We start from the raw sequence: 21,070 nt of genomic DNA, 5'->3' as shown, positions 1-21,070 counted from the left end.
GTGTGCCACAACTACTGAGCCCACATGCCACAACTACTGAAGCCCGTGTGCCTGGAGCCTGTGCTCCACAACAAGAGAAGCCACCGCAATGAGAAGCCCATGCACCGCAACGAACAGTAGCCCCTGCTCGCCACAACTAGAGAAAGCCTGTGCGCAGCAACGAAGACCCAACACAGCCAAAAATAAAAATAAATAAATTTATAAAAAAAAAAAAGTAAGGTAGCAGGGCCTCCCTGGGGCACAGTGGTTAAGAATCCACCTGCCAATGCAGGGGACACGGGTTAGAGCCTTGGTCCGGGAAGATACCACATGCTGCAGAGCAACTAAGCCCATACGCCACAACTATTGAGCCTGCACTCTAGAGCCCGTGAGCCACAGCTACTGAGCCCGTGTCCCACAACTACTGAAGCCCAAGCACCTAGAGCCCGTGCTCCGTTACAAGAGAAGCCACCACAATGAGGAGCCCACTCGCCGCAACTAGAGAAAGCCCGCGAGCAGCAATGAAGACCCAACGCAGCCAAAAATACATAAATAAATAAATAGAAAAGGTAGGAAAACTTGCTCTTTCAGATAACAAGACTTATTCTAAAATGATAGCAATTAAGATAGTTTGGTATTAGCACAAGGACAAACAGACCAATGCAACAAAATGGATTCCAAACAAACCCATGCTTATAAGATGTTTGATTTGTAATCCAGGAAACAAGGTAGTGGGGAAAAGTGCTGGGCCAACTGGATATCCATATAGAAAAAAATGGTGCACTGTAGATGTAATGTGAAAGGCAAAGCAATAAAGCTGCTAGAATATAGAAAAATATCTTAGTGCTTTTGGAGTAGGAAAAGTTTTCTTAAACAGGACACTAAAAAATTAACCATGAAGGAAAAGACTTGATAAATTAGACTAAAAACAAGAACTTCTGTTTTCCAAAAGACACAACAAAGAGAGGTAAAAGACAAGCCACAGAGAAGGAGACAATATCTGTAAACACGTACAACCAAAAAGAAGAGCACATATCCGCAGCATATGAAAAACTCGTACAAATCAATCTTTAAAAAGAAAAAAAAGGTGACTCAATAGGGGAAGAACAAACAAAACAAAGCACTGGGCAAGAGATCTGGACAATACACAAAGATGGCTTGGTAGCCAAAAAACATATGATAAAGTGCTGAATCTCATTCGGAATGAAGTCAAAACCACGATAAAATACCACGACACACTTACCAGAATGGCCAAAATTAAAAACATTACTAATTGCCACGTGTTGCCAAGGATGTGGAGCAAGTGGAACTCTTGCACGTTGCTGGTAGAAATGCAAAGTTATACAACCACTTTAAACTGTCTGACAATTTCTAGTACAGTAAAATATTCACTTACCCTACGACCCAGCAATTCCACTTGGGTATATATTCAAGAGAAATTATTGCACATGTCTACCAAAAGACAAGTATAAAATACACAGAGCAGCTTTATTCATAAAGCCCCAAACTGGAGTCAACACAAATATCTAACGACAGAAGAGTGTGTGTGTATGTATACATATACACACACATCTCTCTACATTTTTTTTCACATAGTGGCATACTACACAGCAATAAAAAAGTCCAAAACGGGCAAAACTATACTATAGTTCTAGAATTATCAGCATAGTGTTGGATGTTAGAATAATAGTTATCTTTGGAAAAGAGAGATGTTATAGTGACCGGGATGGGGCATGAGGGGGGTTTCTAGGAATTTTCTATTTCTTGACTAGATTGGTAGCTGCATGGATATTTGCTTTGTGATAGTTCATTAAGCTGTAAATTTATATTTTCTCCACTTTCCTTTATTTGTAAAAATACTTTATAATAAAAAAAGTTTAAATACAAACAAAAGGCACCATGGGATGACTGATACCCAGTTACTCACTAGCCCTACTATAGTGTGTGTCTTATTTGTTTAAATGACAATTTGAGACCCAATTTAACTTTTTAGCTTCCTCTAGGAAACGTGGGCAGCCGAACCACAATCCAAGAGGAGCCACTCCCATTAGATACAACATTAGCTGCATCCATTCCAGAAGACTTGGCCACTTTCTATTTTGGGACTAAGAGGTGGTCGTGCTTAGAACAGAGGATTAGCAAGAGATACCACTTTCATTTTACATTTCTTGCCTCCCAAAAGAAAAGCCACAGGAGGTATAGAAAAAATTATTCCCATCACAGGAGCAGTTAGGGCTTTCCAGAAGCTTGGCCTGTGTCCAAGACAGCCTGGGAAGCCACAACCTTAGTGTCCTGAGCTCCCTGAAGAGCAGATGAGCACATTGAAGCCACATGTCCTCAGAGACACCAGCAACTGTACCTGAGACTTAATACCTCGGTGTGGATGAGAAAAGAGCAGCAGAAGGTAGGAAGATGCTTTGCTTTTCCTGTGACTTCCCTGCAGTCATCTTTGCAAACGCCTCTATCACCAGCCTTGTTTATTCATACACTAAATGGTTTATTCTATATGCCACACATTGTTCTAAACACCAAGAACCAAAAGAGACATGGTCTCAGCCCCAGTTTAGGAATTAACATGTAAATATATACTTAATAAATGGTGAAAAACACTACTTAGAAATAACAGAAGGTGTCAGGATAGAGAATAAAAGAAAGGGCCCTATTAATATGGTTTGAACGTTGCGTCTACTGAGCTACAGACTCATTTTCTATGGCTAAAAACAGTATTTGTCTAGATAGGATAAAATGACCTAAGATCATTCACTTGCCATTTACTGCATACTGCCTTACTTTATACAGATGTCAGTTGTTCTCAACAGGTTAATTAAGAACCGTATTTTTGATTGTTATAATGATTGGGTAGGGTGGCGACATCAGCAGCACTTAATAGGCGAGGACCAGGGATGCTAGATTTCCTGCAATGTGCAGTGGTACAGCACAGTGAAGAACTGTCCTATGCCCTTGCATGACTTCTGGAGGTCTGCCAGATGTTCATGTGGGTGAAAGTCTGTTTATAATTACCTTAGGCTAGAACATAACTCCATTTCCCATTTAAACGCAGAATTTTTTGTACAGTCTTACATATACTGAACTTTCCAGTACTGAGTTATCAACACAACATTCCTGTCAGTCCGCATTTGACTTGTGGCATTCACAGTGATTTATGTATAAGTATCTGTTATATATAATATATATATGACTACTTCATGAAGACTTTCCATGTAGTAATATCTGTGTATTTACATAATGATGTGTCTATTTTACTATAAATTACCTTTATTTCTTCTTTATAGTCCATTTACTGTATTACATTGATTTTTTTTTTTAACGTGTAGGTAGCGGAGAATACCTCTAACTTTTATTTCAGGATAATAAAGAAGCCATTAGAAAATATAGGTTAGAGGTCTTAGTATTAGTTCACAGAGGGCCGATAACATAGGTCCTAGTTCTCTATATGACAGAAGTTCCTTAAGGAAACAGGGTAGGTCTTATATTTATCTTCCCCCTGGTACCCTGCTGTACAGCTTAAACAGATGACAAACATTTACTGATTTACAGAAATCATACAGAAAAATCATGTCAATCAGCAAAATTCTCTGAGCTCTCATTTTCTGGGACTACAAATACTATTCAATAAACTATAGAGAGCTCTCCTTTTCAGGGCCTAAAGAAAGTTGCTTTTCAAGATTACAATGAGACGATTTTAACAAACTAATATGCTTTCTTTAAGGTAAGTAAATAAGGTTATAAATGATACAATACAAAGTGGAGTTTTTAAAAATTCCAAAATGCTTAAGGGCAGGAAGGAAGAGTATGTCTAAGTAGTTCCATCACCCTGGTCCTCTTCTAACATCACCTACTCAACCAACTGCACCATCATGTAACCAGTTTTACAACCCAGAAACCTAGGTCGTGGTTAACAACCTCGTCTCTGTCATTACCCCATCCAACCAAGTCTCACCAACTTTACTTTCACCATTCTTCTAATTATATGTGTACTGACGTATACGGTAGGATACTCTGGAAATCGCTGACATCCTCCCAGGCCGCTTTAATCTTAAAAGCATTCTGGCTGAAGATTACAGTTGGGTTTCCATTAAGTGAGCATCTGCTATTATTCCATAATAATAATCATTTCAAGGCTAATTCAACATCTATTTTTTAAAGGACTCAAAATAAATCCGTGATTTTTCTTTTCATTTTGGTGCTTGATTAATCATGCAAGATACTAAGCCACATATAAATGTTAACAGGACAAGTGAAGCTATTATGAACAAGAAGGTTGGTCTAACTACTAGGGTAATATGTAATATATATTAAGACCACTCAACACAAAAACATAGGGAAGCAGATGCTAGACTGCCTATAGGTACATTAAAAAAAGATAACATTAAGCCCAGGCAGAAAAGAAACCCAGGAAGCGTACAAATAATTCACAACTGATGACACAATAATGTAGGTGAACTGACTGTACAAAAACCACAACTGCTGCATTATAAATAGCATAAGCACTATGAGAATTGCTAGGAAACCATTTCATTTATCTATCCTTTCTTAAAGTAGTGCAAGAAGGAATGGTAGAAAAATTAAGGTGGGCCCCAATGAGTTCTGCTTTATTGCTAGAGAAACAGCTTTCCTTTTGTCTTAGCTTTTTACATACTCCAAAAGCACAGGAATATGATCAATTTTAAAGTACTAAACCTAGTACATTTATTTCAACAGCTAAGAGATAATTATAAAAAACAAGACCAAAACAACAACAATGGCAAGATGCAGGTAAAATCTAGCAAGAGAGTTTCTCTGCTTTGTTTCACATTCACTAGGAAAAATGTCCTAAATCCTAGCTATAAATGGTTTTTGGCAAGGGAGTTATTTGGAAGAATTCTGCACATTAAAGAAAAACTGATTATAGGAAAAGAAGCAATTATTATAAATCTTTATTAACAGACATACCAAATAAGCAAATATGTGATAAACCATTTCCAACCTTCTTAACCCAAAGAAATGTACTGACAATTAAAATCACTGGGAATATGAGATTTATTTTAAATTCTGAATTCAGAGAAACTTTCTCTAAATATTAAAAACAAGGACTACTTAAGATGAACTTCATACCGTAAGGTTTTTCTTCTGTTACTTTCCCTGTAGAATCTAGCGTGTCAGTAGCTTTCCCCAGTTCGCCAGTGGCAATATACCTCTAGAGGAAGAGAAACAAGGGAGAGATATAGGCCATAAGGTAAAGAAGAACTGTTATGCATGTCTTAAAGTTTATACAGAACCTTACTAATACTACCTGATACAAAAATCAATAGACTGTAATTGCTTTGTTAGTTTTTTTATAAATTTATTTATTTATCTATTTATTTTTGGCTGCATTGGGTCTTCGTACATGCTTTTTTCTCTAGTTGCAGTGCGTGGGCTTATTGTGGTGGATTCTTTTGTTGGGAGCACGGGCTCTAGGAGGGTGGGCTTCAGTAGTTGTGGCACACGGGCTCAGTAGTTGTGGCTCGCGGGCTCTAGAGCGCAGACTCAGTAGTTGTGGCGCACGGGCTTAGTGGCTCCGCGGCATGTGGGATCTTCCCGGACCAGGGGTCAAACCAGTGTCTCCTGCATTGGCAGGTGGGTTCTTAACCACTGCGCCACCAGGGAAGCCCCGCTTTGTTAGTTTTTGATATGTGGGAAGTATTGTATAGATTGAGGAACATTCACAAACTTCCCATACCAGCCAACATGACAAGGAAAAGCCTGATTTTATTGATAATCATGGCTTATATATATACTGTTACTGTAAAAAAAAATTTTTTTAAACCAGTTTTCTACTGGGCAGTTTTGACTTTGAAGGAAAATTTTCAAATATACCTATGAGTAGAGAGAACGGTACAATAATCCCCTACCTAGTCATCTCAAGATTCAACGATTTTACCATACTTAAAAGTAAAATTAATTTTTAATCAATTTATTACTTCTTACATGAAATACCAAGAGTAATCTTAGTAAGTTGTTTATGCATTTAAACAAAAGCTAAATATGTGGAAAATAAGGCAAAACTAGTATAGCATAAGTAATGTACATATGTGTTTCTTAATAAAGAGAAATTGCTACTTCTTAAGCTCTCTGAAAGGATAAAAGTCACTTCTCAGAACTGCTCATTATTCACAAGTGAAGAAGTAGATCACTGAGTTAACTGAGGATTGTTCTGCTTCCCATCTCAGGCCACACTTATACTACATATTCTTTGTATTCCTCTCTTTTGATCAAATTCAAATTTTATTTGGAGGTTCACATGAAGTAGTGAGAAAAATGCAAGGAATATAATTCCCACTGAAAAGAATCTGTAGTTACGCTGAGCAATTTAAGCTGGAGAACTTTGCAGAAATATGTTTATTAATGATAAGCTTATTATGCTACCACACCGAAAACATGTGGTTTTGAATATCTTCATTAAAAAGCAATAGCTCTATACAGTTCATAAATGTAAGTCCTTCAAAATTTTCAATATAGTACTTATGACATGTATGAATATTAATAGAGTGTAAAGAAAAGGTACAAATTAGACTACCTCTGGAGAAAGTAGATTAGAGATGCTCTAATCTCCGAGAGTTGCTAAGTTTCAGAGGAACATTATTCAAGTCACACTTCAGAGTTGACATTGACTGGTTAACCTATGTTAACCAGTTAATGCTACTGTATACCTGGGGGAAATTACTGCCCTCTGAACATATCCCGGGGGAAAAGTTTGTATATCCCAATGATAACACTTGTTCAAGGGTTGGGGGGGGATACAAAGCTGCTTTCTAATGAAATGCTGGCTTTGCTTACAGGTACTATTATGGTTTATCTCTGCATATATATATATATACCTTATATACCTGGAAAATGCTAGTTAAGAGTCTTTATATGGCATCAGTGATTTCCTAATAGAACATCAACCCTTCCATCGCTCACTGGTTTCAAAAGCACATATAAGTAACCAACTTTTAATTAGCAATATAGAAAGCTAATAAAGATAATACTCCAAAACCTCATCAAAGTCTGTTACTTCAAAGTACATCTGCCATCCAGAGTCTGCTGAATGACTGGCTCAAAGAAACTATAATTTAGGGAAGAGAGTAAAGGGACTATGCATCTATTGCCTTCTTCTAGGTAATCTATATTCCACAATTAGATCAAGTTAGGTCAAAGGGATGTATCAGCCTAACCCCCTTAGAATTCTTTTACCAAAGTTATATTTCATGCAGATCCACTTCTTCACCTGTTGCAAACTATTTTGAGAACCACTATCTGTCACTCAATATCCCCTACTGTAAGAAATTTCTTTCTGACTATAATGCCCAGAGTAAAGTCTCTTCCTTAAAAAACTGGCATGCTTTCTCTTTCTAATGAATGTCGTATTTTTGCCTAGGCCACCAAAAATCACAGATAGAAATAAAAGCAACGAAATTAACTGTATTCAAGATTTCCAATAGAAATTGCTTGAAAAAAATTAACGTCTATGGAACATGTAGCCAGAGAGACCCAAGAGGCCTGAAACTCAGGAGAGAGAGACTTGGGGATAGTGAAACACTTGAGAATAGTAATAACAGTATTTATTGAGCAACTTTTGTATAACCAGCACTGTACAGAAAACCTATATGCTTTATGTACACATTATACTCATAATCCCAAAAGAGAATGCAGTGAGAAAAAAAATGACTCAAGAGAAAGTTGATCGTTGGCAGAGCAAGGCTTACCATACGACAAGAGAGAAAGCTAATGACGAAGACAAGGAAGGGCTCTTTTCTTAAATCTTACTCCAATCTGATTGGGAAGGAATGCATGAAAGGAGTGGGGTGGTCTAAATAATCTGTGGTCTTCACAAAATGGAGGCAAATTAATCTGATGGCCTAAAGATTTTAGGTAAAGGTCAGCACTCCACCCATTACTTGATAGTGTTGTATGAACTGGTATTTATTACACTTAACAGGATTCTAAGGATATTTCTTGGTTCAGCAGGAAAGAGTGTTAGGCCACATTCAATCAGCAATGTCTCTCCTTAGGACTGGATAATGAGGCAACGGTGTACTACGATACGGCTATAACATGAACAGCGAATACCTGCCATCCTAGAACTAAATATTTCTACTCTTGAGGTAACCCCACTCTACACATACTAAAAGTCTAATTTTTCTAGTAGCACTGTGATGCAAATAAAAATTCATCTGTAAAAGTGGAAAAAGGAAACATTAGGTCAAACAGCAGGTCTGTGCCCCATTAGAAGGCTGCAGACAATTTTTTAAATGAAAGAAAGATATCAAGAGTACACTGTACATAGGGTTAAAGTTGTTTGATAAAATTTTTGGTTCTTATACATGAATGGAAATATAGAGTCATGGTCTAAAATGAAATCCTTATTGTGGGTCTTCGTCAAAAAATTTTTGGAAGTCACTGCATAAGAAGATCTCCAAGATTCCAGCCAGTGCTAAAAACAAAATCTATTTTTAAAAATTCATTAACAGGGCTTCCCTGGTGGCGCAGTGGTTGGGAATCTGCCAGCCAATGCAGGGGACACGGGTTCGATCCCTGGTCCAGGAAATCCCACATGCGGAGCAACTCAGCCCATGTGCCACAACTACTGAGCCTGCACTCTAGAGTTCGTGAGCCACAACTACTGAGTCCATGTGCTGTAACTACTGAAGCCCGCAGGCCCAGAGCCCGTGCTCCGCAACAAGAGAGGCCACCGCAGTGAGAAGCCCGTGCACCGCAACGACGAGTAGCCCCCGCGTGCCACAACTAGAGAAAGCCCGCGCACAGCAACGAAAACCCAACACAGCCAAAAATAAATAAATAAAATAAATAAATTTTTAAAAAATTCATTAACAGCTTTTAACTACTTTTGATAAAAGTGTAATGTCCAACATACTTAAAGGTAAAATTTAAAAGATTTAATTTTTTCAACAAGTACATAATCTAAAATTAAAAGTATAAGAAACACAAATAGCTAACAAGATAATAACGCTTATTTTTGAAACATGAAACACCCAAGAACTAGGTCTCTATAATAAGATGCACCTGGGATTTTCTATTTACTTTACAGTCATCTGAGGATCGGTGATTTCACTGTATGACATTCAGCTTTCCTAGCTGAATACCAAAATGGTTTGTGATAAATAAACTTAAGCCAGAGCCAATGATGTATTTATATTTCCAGTCATCATATTTCTGGAAATATGCCTGGAATTTACAGTGTAAAACCTTTCAACAACACATAGTGTGTTACATGTACTTGTGGTTTTGGAGGGGAGGGCTGGATAATGAATATTCCAGTGAACTTCATGTATTTTATCTTGGGGGGAAAAAGAAAACAAACACATTCCTTAATATAAATATATCTTTTTGCTATTATAAAAGTGACTTTTCATTGTAAAGATTTTGGAGAATACCAAATAATGTGAAAAAAGAAAATAAAATCATCCATAATCCTGTATCAAGGTAACCGTTGTTTATATTTTAGAATTAAGAAACATATATCAAGCAACTGGCAAATCCTGTAACAGAAACAGATTCTAAACTCCATGTGTCAGTATTTAAGTACAATGTTCAAATTTACTGTAAAACTGTCAAACTCCTCCACTCTAACACAGTTTTTATATTCTGTGATTTTTCAACACCAATATTTTGAAGACTGCAGAGCAAGCTGCCTGGAAATTTTTCCATTTATCTAAGGTATTAAGATCCTCCCCAACTGAAAGACACAGGTTTTTATGCCAGTTAATAACTAAAATGGGATATCAAAGGCAACAGGCTCTCCAGGGCTTTTTATTTTAAGAAAAGCTTACTTAGACCCCTGGCACTCAGAGTACGGCCCAAGGGCCAGTATCCACCATGAGATAAGTTCAGAAAATGAAGGTGCTTAGAAACTTCTTTAGCAATTTGACATTGCCATAACATTTTAATTGTATTTTATAAAAGTCATCAATCAGTCTGCAATGAAACGGGAAGTTTTTTAAATGGTCTTTGACCACATTTTTTTTTTTTTTTTAAAGAAACACTTTAGACAAAACCACTTTATCCAAACTATTTATATCCTGCTTGGAGCAAGGGTTTTAAAACAAATAAAAAGTTTAGTCCAGGAAATTGCTGAAATTCTTCCCTAACTAGTGGCATATTAATCTTCCTTCCACAGGCATTTTCACTGGCCCCTAGCCCCAGCTATCATAACCAGCACCTAGTTGCTAATTAGAATACAGATATTATTATCTCTTTTAAAGCTAGAAGAGACCCTTGAGAGAATCAAAACCATTTTTCCTAAGGAAAAATTGAGAGGCCCGGAGAGGTCAAACACTGACATCTAGACTTGTTTTAGGGCTCCCCTGCTATTTCGATGAGGGTTCTCACTCAACAGGTTTAGAGCCTCTCCTGCCTCTGCCTAACCCCTCCTCCCTCTCCTAGCAAATGCCTCGAAAGATGCTTTCGGATTTAGTCTAGGAATGATGTAACATCATCTTAAAGAGGCCCCATTCTTTTATTTAGTAAACATTTTATAGCCATTGAACAAAGCATATCTTTTGCTGGAAACTGCATGGTTTACAAAATGGTATTGCTTCTACAAAAATTCCAAGGTTTAAAAAAATCTTCTGGTAGAATTTATGATCTGTAAGTTCCCTTTCATTTAAGAAACACGATTATACAAAACCAAAAAAACCTAAATACGTATGTTTAAATTATGGGCATCACAAAAGTTTTGCTTCTATGAGTCAAATTTGTTTTTCAATCATGAATTTATAGTCTCAATATTTTGAATCTCAGATATCATGATTATAGACATTGTGATTAATACTCAGTGTTGACACTCATTCATGCAATTTATACAGCTTATTTTTTAACTGATAAAATCCAACACATAGGTCATTAAGAAACACTGAAGAAAAACAGAACCATTCCAGTATTCTTACCTTGGACCCTGACAACATACTGGTCAACAGTTTTGTTCCCCTTCCAATTCCAACCACTACAAATCAAAGAAAGAAATATCATGACACTCTACTGTGAAAACTAGGTTTTAAAAATGTTTTATGACATACACTGGTCATAATTTCCTGGCATATGTAATGTACAGTTGGAAAACCATTTATTTAGCATAATGTGAGGGTTCCTATTACTCCAATCGGTTGAACTTGTCCTGCAAGTAAGAAATTCTGAAGTGGGGGTGGGAGACTTTTTTTCCTTTTCCGAAGTGTGAAACATAATAGAAACCTCAATCCAGACAATTAGATAACAAAAAGTTTTGGAAAAACCTCAAAGGACTCACTGGAATTTTATATGGGCATCAGTGAAAATACATGGTACAATTAATCTTGGTATGATAAAATATTTGACAGAGTTCATTATTAAACAAAGCAAAAGCCATCATCATAACTAATGAACCATTTAAAGATGATTAGTGCCCAGCACTATACAATCAAGAAAATAGAAACAACAAATCAACCCAACACAAAAAAGAATACAGGGTAAAATGAGAGCCTGGAGAGTGTATGTTCGCGTAGGCCATACACAAAGTACAATGGCTCACGTGTCTCCTCAATTTCAGACATTATCCTTATGACAACACATTTCACCAGCCGAGGATGAGAGGACATAATCATTTCTTCACCTAATAGCAAGCAAATTTTTGTAAGAATTGAAGTATTTCTCATTAATGGATACAATTTTGTAAAAGAACACAATATAACCACCACAATTCAGAATTATAAGCAACAAGGAGAAACGACTGGCAAGCTAAAAGAATTATCATGAATATTTATAGCAGATTCACTGACTTTACTATGAATCAAATTCTACTCTAGATGTTTTCCATTCATTAGCTCATTTAATCCTTATAACAACCCTGAAAGATAATACAATTATCCCTATTTGATAGGTGAGGAAAATGAGGCATGGAGAGACTAAGAACTTTGCCCAGCATCTCACTACTAGTAAATGGTGGAGTTAAAGTTCAAACCAGACTGACAGCAGACCCCCTTCCTCTCATCCCCCCTGCCACCTTACTCATCTAGGCATTCTTCCCACTGCCACCAGCCTAAATCAGCCTATATACTGTAAACCTAGCTATTCTACATCTTATCCCTTCCTCTTCCAATTCATACCATTTCTGAAAACCTATACTGCACAAAGCCCCCAAACAATCCTCAATAGGGTCCCAATGCCTACAGTACCAACTCCTTAGTAAAGTATTCAAAGTCCATCCTTTGAAACACAGCTCACATCCCACCTCCTTCATAAAGTCCATCCCAAACCCCCACCCCTCTCGGCTTCTCTGACAGGCATATTGGTTCAAGGACCAACATAAAAACTGTCTGCCTTCAGGATCCTCTGTTGAGCACAGCACTCTTCAAATAACAGCAGCTGCTGCTGAGGCAAAAACTTTGTACAATAATAAAAGATTCAATTCAATTTTATTCCATTCAAGAATCCCCAATCAATATTTTGCAAGGAGCTCCCATGCACTCAATCCCAAGAAGAACACTTTTAATGGAACAGCACATTTCCTGACTTTGAAAGAGCTTATAATCTTGTGGGAAAAATACAATACAGATAAGGGAAACTGCAAGTGCTCAAAAAAATGTTGCCTGAATTAATGAGCGAATAACTCTAAATAACAATACAACAGTATATGATTGTGTCAAAATGAACACAGAGAGAATAACTGCTGTAGGAGGTCAAAGGAGGGAGCACTCTAAATGGCTACAGAGGCCAGAGGCCAGAATGCTTCATTCAAGCATTTAGCGTGAGTTAGCGCTTAAAGGATGTACAGGATTTGAAGATGCAGATAAGAGAGAAGCATGTTCTAAAGAAGGAACAAACTGACAAATTCTCAGATGCAAGGATGAGCACAGTGGGTTTCTCAACCAGAGTGCAGGGTGTCTTAAGAGCTGGCTGATGTGTTTGATTCTGTCATGGTTTAAATGCTGGACTGACGATGCTTTCTCTGCTAGTTCAGTGATCCAGAACGAAACAAGATGGCATCTTAGAGTTACCCTGCTTAACCCTCTCATTTTATATCCAAGAAGACCAAGGCCCATCGAAGTTAGGTGATTAGTGAAAGCGGAATTTTAGGAAGTCTAATACAGAAGTGGTATACAGAAAAATTAACTGGAGTTGAGACCTAGCCAACCAGCAGCTTTTCATTCAAGGGACAGTTTATGGGACAGAATTTGTATTCAGCTTTTTCCCACTCAACCATTCAAAATTTTATTGTATAGGTACAGAAATAAATAAGACCTGGTTTTAGCCCTCAGGGAGTTAACAAAAACAAAGAATACAGTGAAGTTTTACATTAGCAATACAAAAAAGCAAGTGGGCAGGCTTCACATGTAGGAGACAGCATTTTAACCAAATCAGGAAAGGTTAGTAGGATTTCTACAACTAAAGAAGACAGAGGTGAGCAGTTTATCTGAGAGGAAAAGCATAAGCAAATACACAACAGTTTGAAAAAGTGTGCAGAATTAGAAGAATGAATGAAAACCAGGATTTTCCAAGTACTGTCTCACAATTACTACTCTATCTCCCAAATTTTCTGTGCGCAGATGTTTCTCTATTAAAAAAAAAAAGCCACTATCTGCAAACCTATACAAATGTCCTAATACTCTATTCTCAAATCATTGAATTTATTTATGATGAGAGTCACTTTAGGGCCGGCAAGTCTATTACACATGTAATTCCAAAGCATTTTGCAGTTGGAAGTTTCTACTGCCATTTATCTAACTCTCCAAGACCCTTGCAACCACCTTAAAAGACCAGTATCTTTCCACTTCCAGGAATCTATCTTAATAATCCAAAACAAAGAGGAAGTTTTATTCATAAAGATGATCCTTACAAAATCAGTCCTACTAACAAAACTGGTAATAACCTCCAATGACCTCAAATAAGGAAATGGTTAAATCAATATGACATCACATGATGTTGCCATTAAAAATAATGTTTATTTTCCTCTTAGAACTGCTTTTGCCGTATCCCATAAGTTTTAATATGTTGTATTTGCATTTCATTTGTCTCAAGATACTTTTTGATTTCCCTTTTGATTTCTTCCTTGACCCACTGATTATTCAGAAGTGTGTTATTTAATATCGTTTTCCTCCTGTAATAGATTTCTAGTTTCATACCACTGTGGTAGGAGAAGATACTTGATATGATTTCAACACTTTAAACATACACAATTATATTGGTCAATTATTCCTCAATAAAGTCTAAAAAAAGAAAAAATCATGTTTACAAATATTTTTAATTAACATGAAAAAATGCTACGTTATGATGTTAAGTAAAAAAAGGATACAATGTACATATATACAGTAAAACAGCTCAACTTAAAAAATTCTGCATAGACAAAAAGCTAGGAAGAAATATAACAAAAATGTTAACAGTGATTATTGCTGGAAGGTAGAAAATGTGTAAGTTTTATTTTCAACTTTATTTTTTTTGTATTTTCTAAATTTTTTCACTGTAATTTTCTAACCTCTAAAGTTAAAAAATAACTTCTAAAACGGTGTATAAAAACTTAGTTTCCACTTTAAGCAATTTATAATAGATGGGTATATTAGTTTCCTATTGCTGTTGTAATAAATTACCAACATAGTGGTTTAAAACAAAACAAACTTATTATCCTACAGTTCTAGAGGTCAGAAGTCTGAGGTGGGTTTTACTATGGTAAAAATCAAGGTATCAGCACAAATGCATTCTTTTCTGGAGGCCCTAGGGGAGAATCTTTCTCTGGAGCCTTCTTAGAGGAGTTTTCTTGCCTTTTCCAGCTTCTAGAAGCTGTTCATGTTCCTTGGTTCATAACCCCCTTCTTCATCAAGGCCAGCAATCTCATCACTACAAACTCTGCTTCCATTGCCACATCTTTTTGACACTCCTCTGCCTCCTCTTCCACTTTTAAAGACCCTTCTGATTACACTGGATCCACCAGGATATTCCAGCATATCTCTTAAAGTCAACTACTGAACAACATTAATTCCATGTGCAACTTTAATGCCCCCTCGTTACATAACCTAACATATTCATAGGTTCTGGAGATTAGGACATGGACATCTTTAGGGGGGCCATTATTCTGCCGATCACAGCAGCACATTTTATCCTCTTTCTTCTTGGATTTATGGTGCTGTGCCTTAGAAAACAGACGGTTATAACAAATAGGCTTCAACTCTACAAGAGCTGAACTGATAAGAATCCTGAAGCCACTTCTAGAACCAATGGCAGAGAATGCTGTGATTGATTGGTAATTTCTGCTATGGACATGGGGAGCAGGGAACAAAGGCAGGAGTGCCAGGTATTTGCCATCCCAGGTTAGGACAGAGACTTTAAAACTGAGCAGGTCCAGGTTCAGCTCCTGACCTTGCCACTAACTATGGGACGGACCTCACATACAATAAGTGCTCAATATAAATGATTATTATTAGTTATGGTAAGAAACGGTAATTAAGGTGTCAGAATTTGCCCATTCAAGTTCTCTAATTCAGGAAAATGAATTTCCATGTGTTTTTTTTCTATTTTACCTCAGGTAAAGATGTTTTTGTCAACATGCATCAAATAAAATCTGTAATTTCAGAAAATGCAAAATCATAAACTGCTTCTAATTTTCTTGAAAAATACAATTTTATTCACCAATTTTATCCTTTTCTTCTAAGTAAGCATTCATTTCCTTTGGCTAGCTTAGATCAGGTTTGTTTTTATTTGTATCTAATTTTAGCTCTAATAAAATGGATTGGATCATGTAGCACAGTATTTTTCAAAGCATGAGTCACAATCCATTAGGGCAGCATGAAATCAATTTACTGGATTATGACCAACATTTAAAAAAACTGGAATACAATAAAATATAAAACACCAGGGCATGTAAAAAGGTAAGTATTGTTCCATAAAAGTTTTTTTCTAGTATGTGGGGAAGGGGGAGATAGGGAGAATCCCAACATATGTATTTCTGCGATTGTGGATACAGTTACAAAAAAGTTTCTAAGAACATACTCTGTCCTGTGGATACACACTTTAGCAGTCTATAAAGATAGACTTTAGAACCTCTACTAGATGCAAAAAAAAAAAAAAAAAGGATGGAAGAAAAAAGGATAAATGACTCTTCTCCCCTCAATCAATTCTATCAATTTTCCTCCACATGCAATAAGACACTGAACTAATGTCCCCAAGACAAAGTGACTTCCTCTGAAGAACTATAAGGTTCGCCTTCTCAAGAGAGCTAATGTCAGAGTTAGATTTGATATAAGCAGAACAAAGAGCCATATACCTTGTCAGGAGTCCCCAGGACTATCCCACCCTGGAAGATTCATCCATGGCTAAGATTTACCTACAGTGACATCCTAAGGTTACACAGCTGTATCCTAAGGGTAAAGACACTGGAGAAAATCCATGCTCAGGTTCTTTATTCTCTCACCCTCTTATGAGGGGGGACACTTGAGCACATTCCTTCCTCCAACAATCCAACAAGGAATAACATGTGTACAATGTTCCTGCTCAAGGGAGCCCATTAGAAACTCAGCACTCAAAGTTTTTATTGGAGGGGATGAGAGGAATGGTCACCCAGACACCGTCTGCCTGCATGGTGGGACAAAATCCCAGATTCCAAGACAGAAAGCAGGCGTTTAGCATAAACCACACTGTTCACACCAACAGTCAAGGCACAGTAAACCCATCCTTATCGGATGGAGAAGGGTGGGAACACAGCCAAATCCAAGTCCCCAGATGCAAGCAGGCCTTTCTGAAGATAGTGATTTCAGGCCTGCTGTGTTAACTCTTTTCTGCATAGATACAAACTCTTTCTCAAAGTCCATCCAGACATAAAAGGGGCTATTTCTAACAGCCTTCTATACCTTGTGCCAAATGATACAAGGGCTTCTTGAGAAGATGGCACTATAAATCCAGTAGATCTGAAATCTTCCAAAGTGGACTGAAAATGGCATGGCCTTAGTTAATTTTATCTGTTCTTAATCAATATTTCTTTCTGATGTAAGTGGCAGTTACATCAAACTTCCATTCATATCTCTTACCCAGGACTCCTCGGGCTGCACTGTCTAGAGTCCCTCCATGCCCGATTTTCAAAGTCTGCTTTTTCCTCTTGGTCCATTCTGGAGAAGGCATTCCAGCTTCTATAAGAGTAATTGGGACGAAAAAAGGTAATTACTGAGACAAATGAAGTAGAATCTCCATAAATACGGGATGAGGCAGTGTGGAGGGAGTACTCAAAACAAAAAGTACTGTACAAACTTAATATATTAAGATTATGACGATATTACTAACAAAGAACAGACTTTAAAATGTGCAAGACGCTCCCTAAATTACAAAGAAATAGTATTCCCAAATTAGTTGTCTAGAAACTAGAATTCATTTTCCAAGGAAAAAAAAAATTTTTTTTTAAGTGGGTAAATATCCACACGAACCCACAAAGATCTAGTAAATTCCTGGTAGTAGTGGGCTGGTAGATAGAGAATGATGAAAAGAAGTTAGTTTTTACATAGGCAGCTAGTTTTTAAAGTCCTCAATTTCATTTCTAAAATCTCTTTTGTTCCCTGGTGTTCTTTGCTGGTCTCTCCAGCTACCTAAATGTTGGGAGTACATCTCATACAGGGTTACTTCTGAGAACACTAAGTCCCCAAACTATCTGTATGTCTGTCCTCCTCTCCTAATCAAAACTCTCAATTCCTTAAAGAAACTAATCTCAACAAAAGGTTATGTGGGAAGAGGGTAACAGTTTAAGTTGCCACTTATACTCCAAAGCATTTAGATATAAAAAAAGAAAGAAAAAAAAAAAGATGCCAACCTGGCCTATCTCATATTCCTATTGTAAAAATTAAAATGAAATGATGCTATCTGAATGTGCTTTGGAAACTGAAAGCACTATAACAATATGCTATTATCATCATCCTCATCATCATGGCATATAACATTATATTGAGAGAATATTGGCTACTAGGCTTCAAATGAGAAAGGAGAGAACAGCAGGAAGAGCTCTATTGATCTGTACCCCTCCAAACCCATCAAACCTTCCTTATTACCACTGACACAGAGAAGATGGAAAATAGAGTAAAAGAAAATGAAAAAAGAGGACAGAAACGGGAAAGGAGGGAAGGCAGAGTAACAGTGAAGAAGCCAGGTTAAATGGCCCAAAGGATAAGTTGGGTTGTAATTACCACCTTATTGAGTCAGAACTCAGTCCTATTGTCACTCTCTGATTACAACATCACCTTGCTTGGAAGGACATGACCATATGCTTTAACATAAATCTGTAAGGCCAGGCCTAGGCTTCAAACCCTTCACTTTCACTTGCAACCCATTATGGATCTCTTGTACTGTATTCATCGAAATATTTTGGGGAACTCTTTGTATTTTTAACTTGACAGTCCTTGGAGTGTGGAGGCCCTAAAATTTACTGTCTTCCCTTTGTGTCCAAATTTACCTCTTTCAAGTTTGAAGACACACGGTCTCTACTATATTGGAATTTGGTTCACCCCACTGGTACCATTCATGGATGAATATTTATTAAGATCTTTTCTAGCTATAAAATTCTGATATGTTTTAGTCCTTGAAGGATTCAAAAAGACGGAAGAGCAGAGATTTTAGTACGACATGAATCAATGTAAGGAAAGGCAAGGAATGTTAGTGGAGAGCATGACAATTGCCTGTGGCCTAAATCAGCGGTTGTCAAACCTGGCTGGCATTAGAATGTCTTGCCCTGGAATGTGTATCTTTAAGAGAACTTTCCCAGACAATTCTGACAGCCAGTTAGAATGGCATTTGGGAAGCCCTGGTCTGGCTAACATAAATATAGAATAGGCCAATCACAAGCAATATAGAAATGGAGAGTAATGAGAATGTCTACTTCTGAGTGAGTGGCTTCCAGAAGATGGTCCAGCAACAGCCTTGAAACAATCAATTTTAACTAAGTTTCAAGAGGAATTTCAGTTCTTGATAGGCAGATTAACCAGAAGGCCAGGGTATGGCTTTAATCCTATCAGAAACCTGTCTGAAAGAAAGAATGATAATCATTACCATGAGGATCAAAAAAGCCTTAGCTTAGCTAACAAATCAGGCCAAATGAAAGCAATTCTATGAAGGAAACAACTCCATGATGACACCACAAAGCTTGCCCTTGATGTAATTCCTTCCTTCAGCATCCCGTATATGACCCATCCTTACAGGTAAAAAAGTATAATGAAAGTATAACAAAAGAATAAGCAGATATAACACAGGTATTAAACATCTTCAGGAATGTACCTTTGCCAATAAACATTTGAATCTGTACTGTGTCAGTTTTAATTAACAAATTCCTACCAGAATATTTTGCTTTTGCAGTAAAAAGGGCGGGGGAGGCGGTAACATTTGCCAGGGGACACTAAACAAAGAAGAAATTTCCTGTACTGATTTCATAGAAAAATAAGCCAGGGCCAAACTCTGGAGGGCCTTGAAAACCCAGTTAAATAGTTTTATCACCAAAGTTTGCAGAAATTACTGCTATGAGCTTAGCAAGACACAGTGTCTTTCACCCTCACCTCTCCATAGGCTAGTACAGGTCTGGCTTATTGCAAGAGTCCAAAAAAATCTAAGGTTCCTTGATTCCATTGTCTGAAATGATCTACTGGACTCATGAACTGAGAGATCCTTCAGGCTTTTCTAATATTCTCCCAGTGTATATGAGGAAACAAACAAACAAACAAAAAGAATGCTCTTATAAGTGACCAAGTTATATTTAGTGTTCGTCAAAATGTGGTCCATTGACTGCTTACACCAGAATTACCCGGAGCAACAGTTTAAAAATGCAGTTTCCTAAAAATACCCCATATCCTCAGAATCACAGTCTCTGAGGGGGGCAAGGATTAGGAATCTGCATTTGTACAAGGGACTCTAAATAATTCTTATGCCCACTATATGAAAACCACTGTGCTGAGTCTTGGTTAACTAAGTAACATCCGCATTTCCAACATATTTTTAAGAATGCAACTTTGGGGTGTAAAGAGCCAGTGATTCCGTTGTGTAGAGTTCATCTACTTGAGCCAAACAAAAGGCTTCTGAGGGATCAGATTGTAGAAAACTCGTCTGCAGGCCCAAGAGTAGAGGTTTGTTTGTGGATGCGTGGGTTTTGCTTTTTGTTTTTGTTTTTTTTCCCTTGAGAACGACAACTGCCAACTAGGCTACAGGAGTTCGTCAGGACAAGTCCAAGCCGGAGATGCCCCAGATTTCTGTCCAGAGCTTACACTGTGGCCGTTCTCCCTTTCCCTTCCTCTTATCACTTGAGCCACGAGAGCGCGAAAAGCCCAGGGTGCTCTGTGCGGCTTCCGCTCTCACGGCGACCGCCTCGCCTCGGCCTGGTCCCCACCCGGCTGCAGTACCTGCCAGCAGCTTCTCCTTCAGCCGATTCAGCAGCTCGGCTGAAGTGGGCCCTTTGGGCTTGTGCACGGCGAACACACCGCTCAGGGACAGCAGCTTAGTTGCCAACGCGGGCTTGGAGACCCTGGCTTCGGATCCGGTCCTGGACGCAACCGCCGCGGCTGCAGCCATCGCTGAGGATGTGGCGGCCGTGACTGCAGCCACTCCTGCACTTTCGGGGACTGGGGCTGTGGCTGGTTTCAAGGATGACGACGATACCACCGCCGCCTCAGCAGCTGCCATACTTTTGTAGCCCAGACCTCTTTTGTATCGTGGAGTCGCACGCTAATGACGCAACAAGGAGTGCGCCCGACAACCCCCAGTCTTTCCCCTTGCTTCGAAGCTGCCCGGGCGGGGTGGGATCGCAAGGGCTTCTGGGAATTGTAGTCCGTGGCTTTCCCGTGCTGGCCGAGAGTCGCTGAGTCTTCCGAGGGCTGTGATGGAGTAGTTTTTCTCGTATAATACTGCCTGCTTCTTAGGTGGGGTTAGTTCGGTGCCGCAGGTGTAATTTGGGGTTGCCGAACCCAAACACCAAGTCTGTGTATATTTTCGGCGAGAAATCTCTTCACATCTCTCCCCCCGCCCCCTTCAAGAATTAAGCAGAAGTCAGCAACCAAGAATAGAAAACTTAAAATGCTGACTTCTAAAAAAAAAAAAAAATGCTGACTTCTGCTGCAGCTTGTGAAGA

General features: G+C 38.1%; 1 protein-coding gene across 1 annotated transcript in view; it reads right to left on the bottom strand.

Moving 5' to 3' along the window:
• Positions 1–20,645, bottom strand: part of TRUB1 (TruB pseudouridine synthase family member 1) — a 30,723-nt gene extending 10,078 nt beyond the window's left edge. Inside the window, exons 1-4 of the mRNA XM_068548621.1 lie at positions 20,346–20,645; positions 17,010–17,108; positions 10,911–10,966; positions 5,095–5,176 (exon numbers count right to left, since the gene is read on the bottom strand). Of these exons, the coding sequence (XP_068404722.1) occupies positions 5,095–5,176; positions 10,911–10,966; positions 17,010–17,108; positions 20,346–20,625 (517 nt within the window). The 5' untranslated portion in view covers positions 20,626–20,645. The remainder of the gene's footprint in view (positions 1–5,094; positions 5,177–10,910; positions 10,967–17,009; positions 17,109–20,345) is intronic.
• Positions 20,646–21,070: the final 425 nt, after the last annotated feature.

The sequence above is a fragment of the Eschrichtius robustus genome, chromosome 7, assembly GCF_028021215.1.
Source record: "Eschrichtius robustus isolate mEscRob2 chromosome 7, mEscRob2.pri, whole genome shotgun sequence".
NCBI classification, from domain to species: domain Eukaryota; kingdom Metazoa; phylum Chordata; class Mammalia; order Artiodactyla; family Eschrichtiidae; genus Eschrichtius; species Eschrichtius robustus.
The sequence above is the reverse complement of the archived record's forward strand: the minus strand, read 5'-3'. Positions and strand labels throughout refer to the sequence as shown.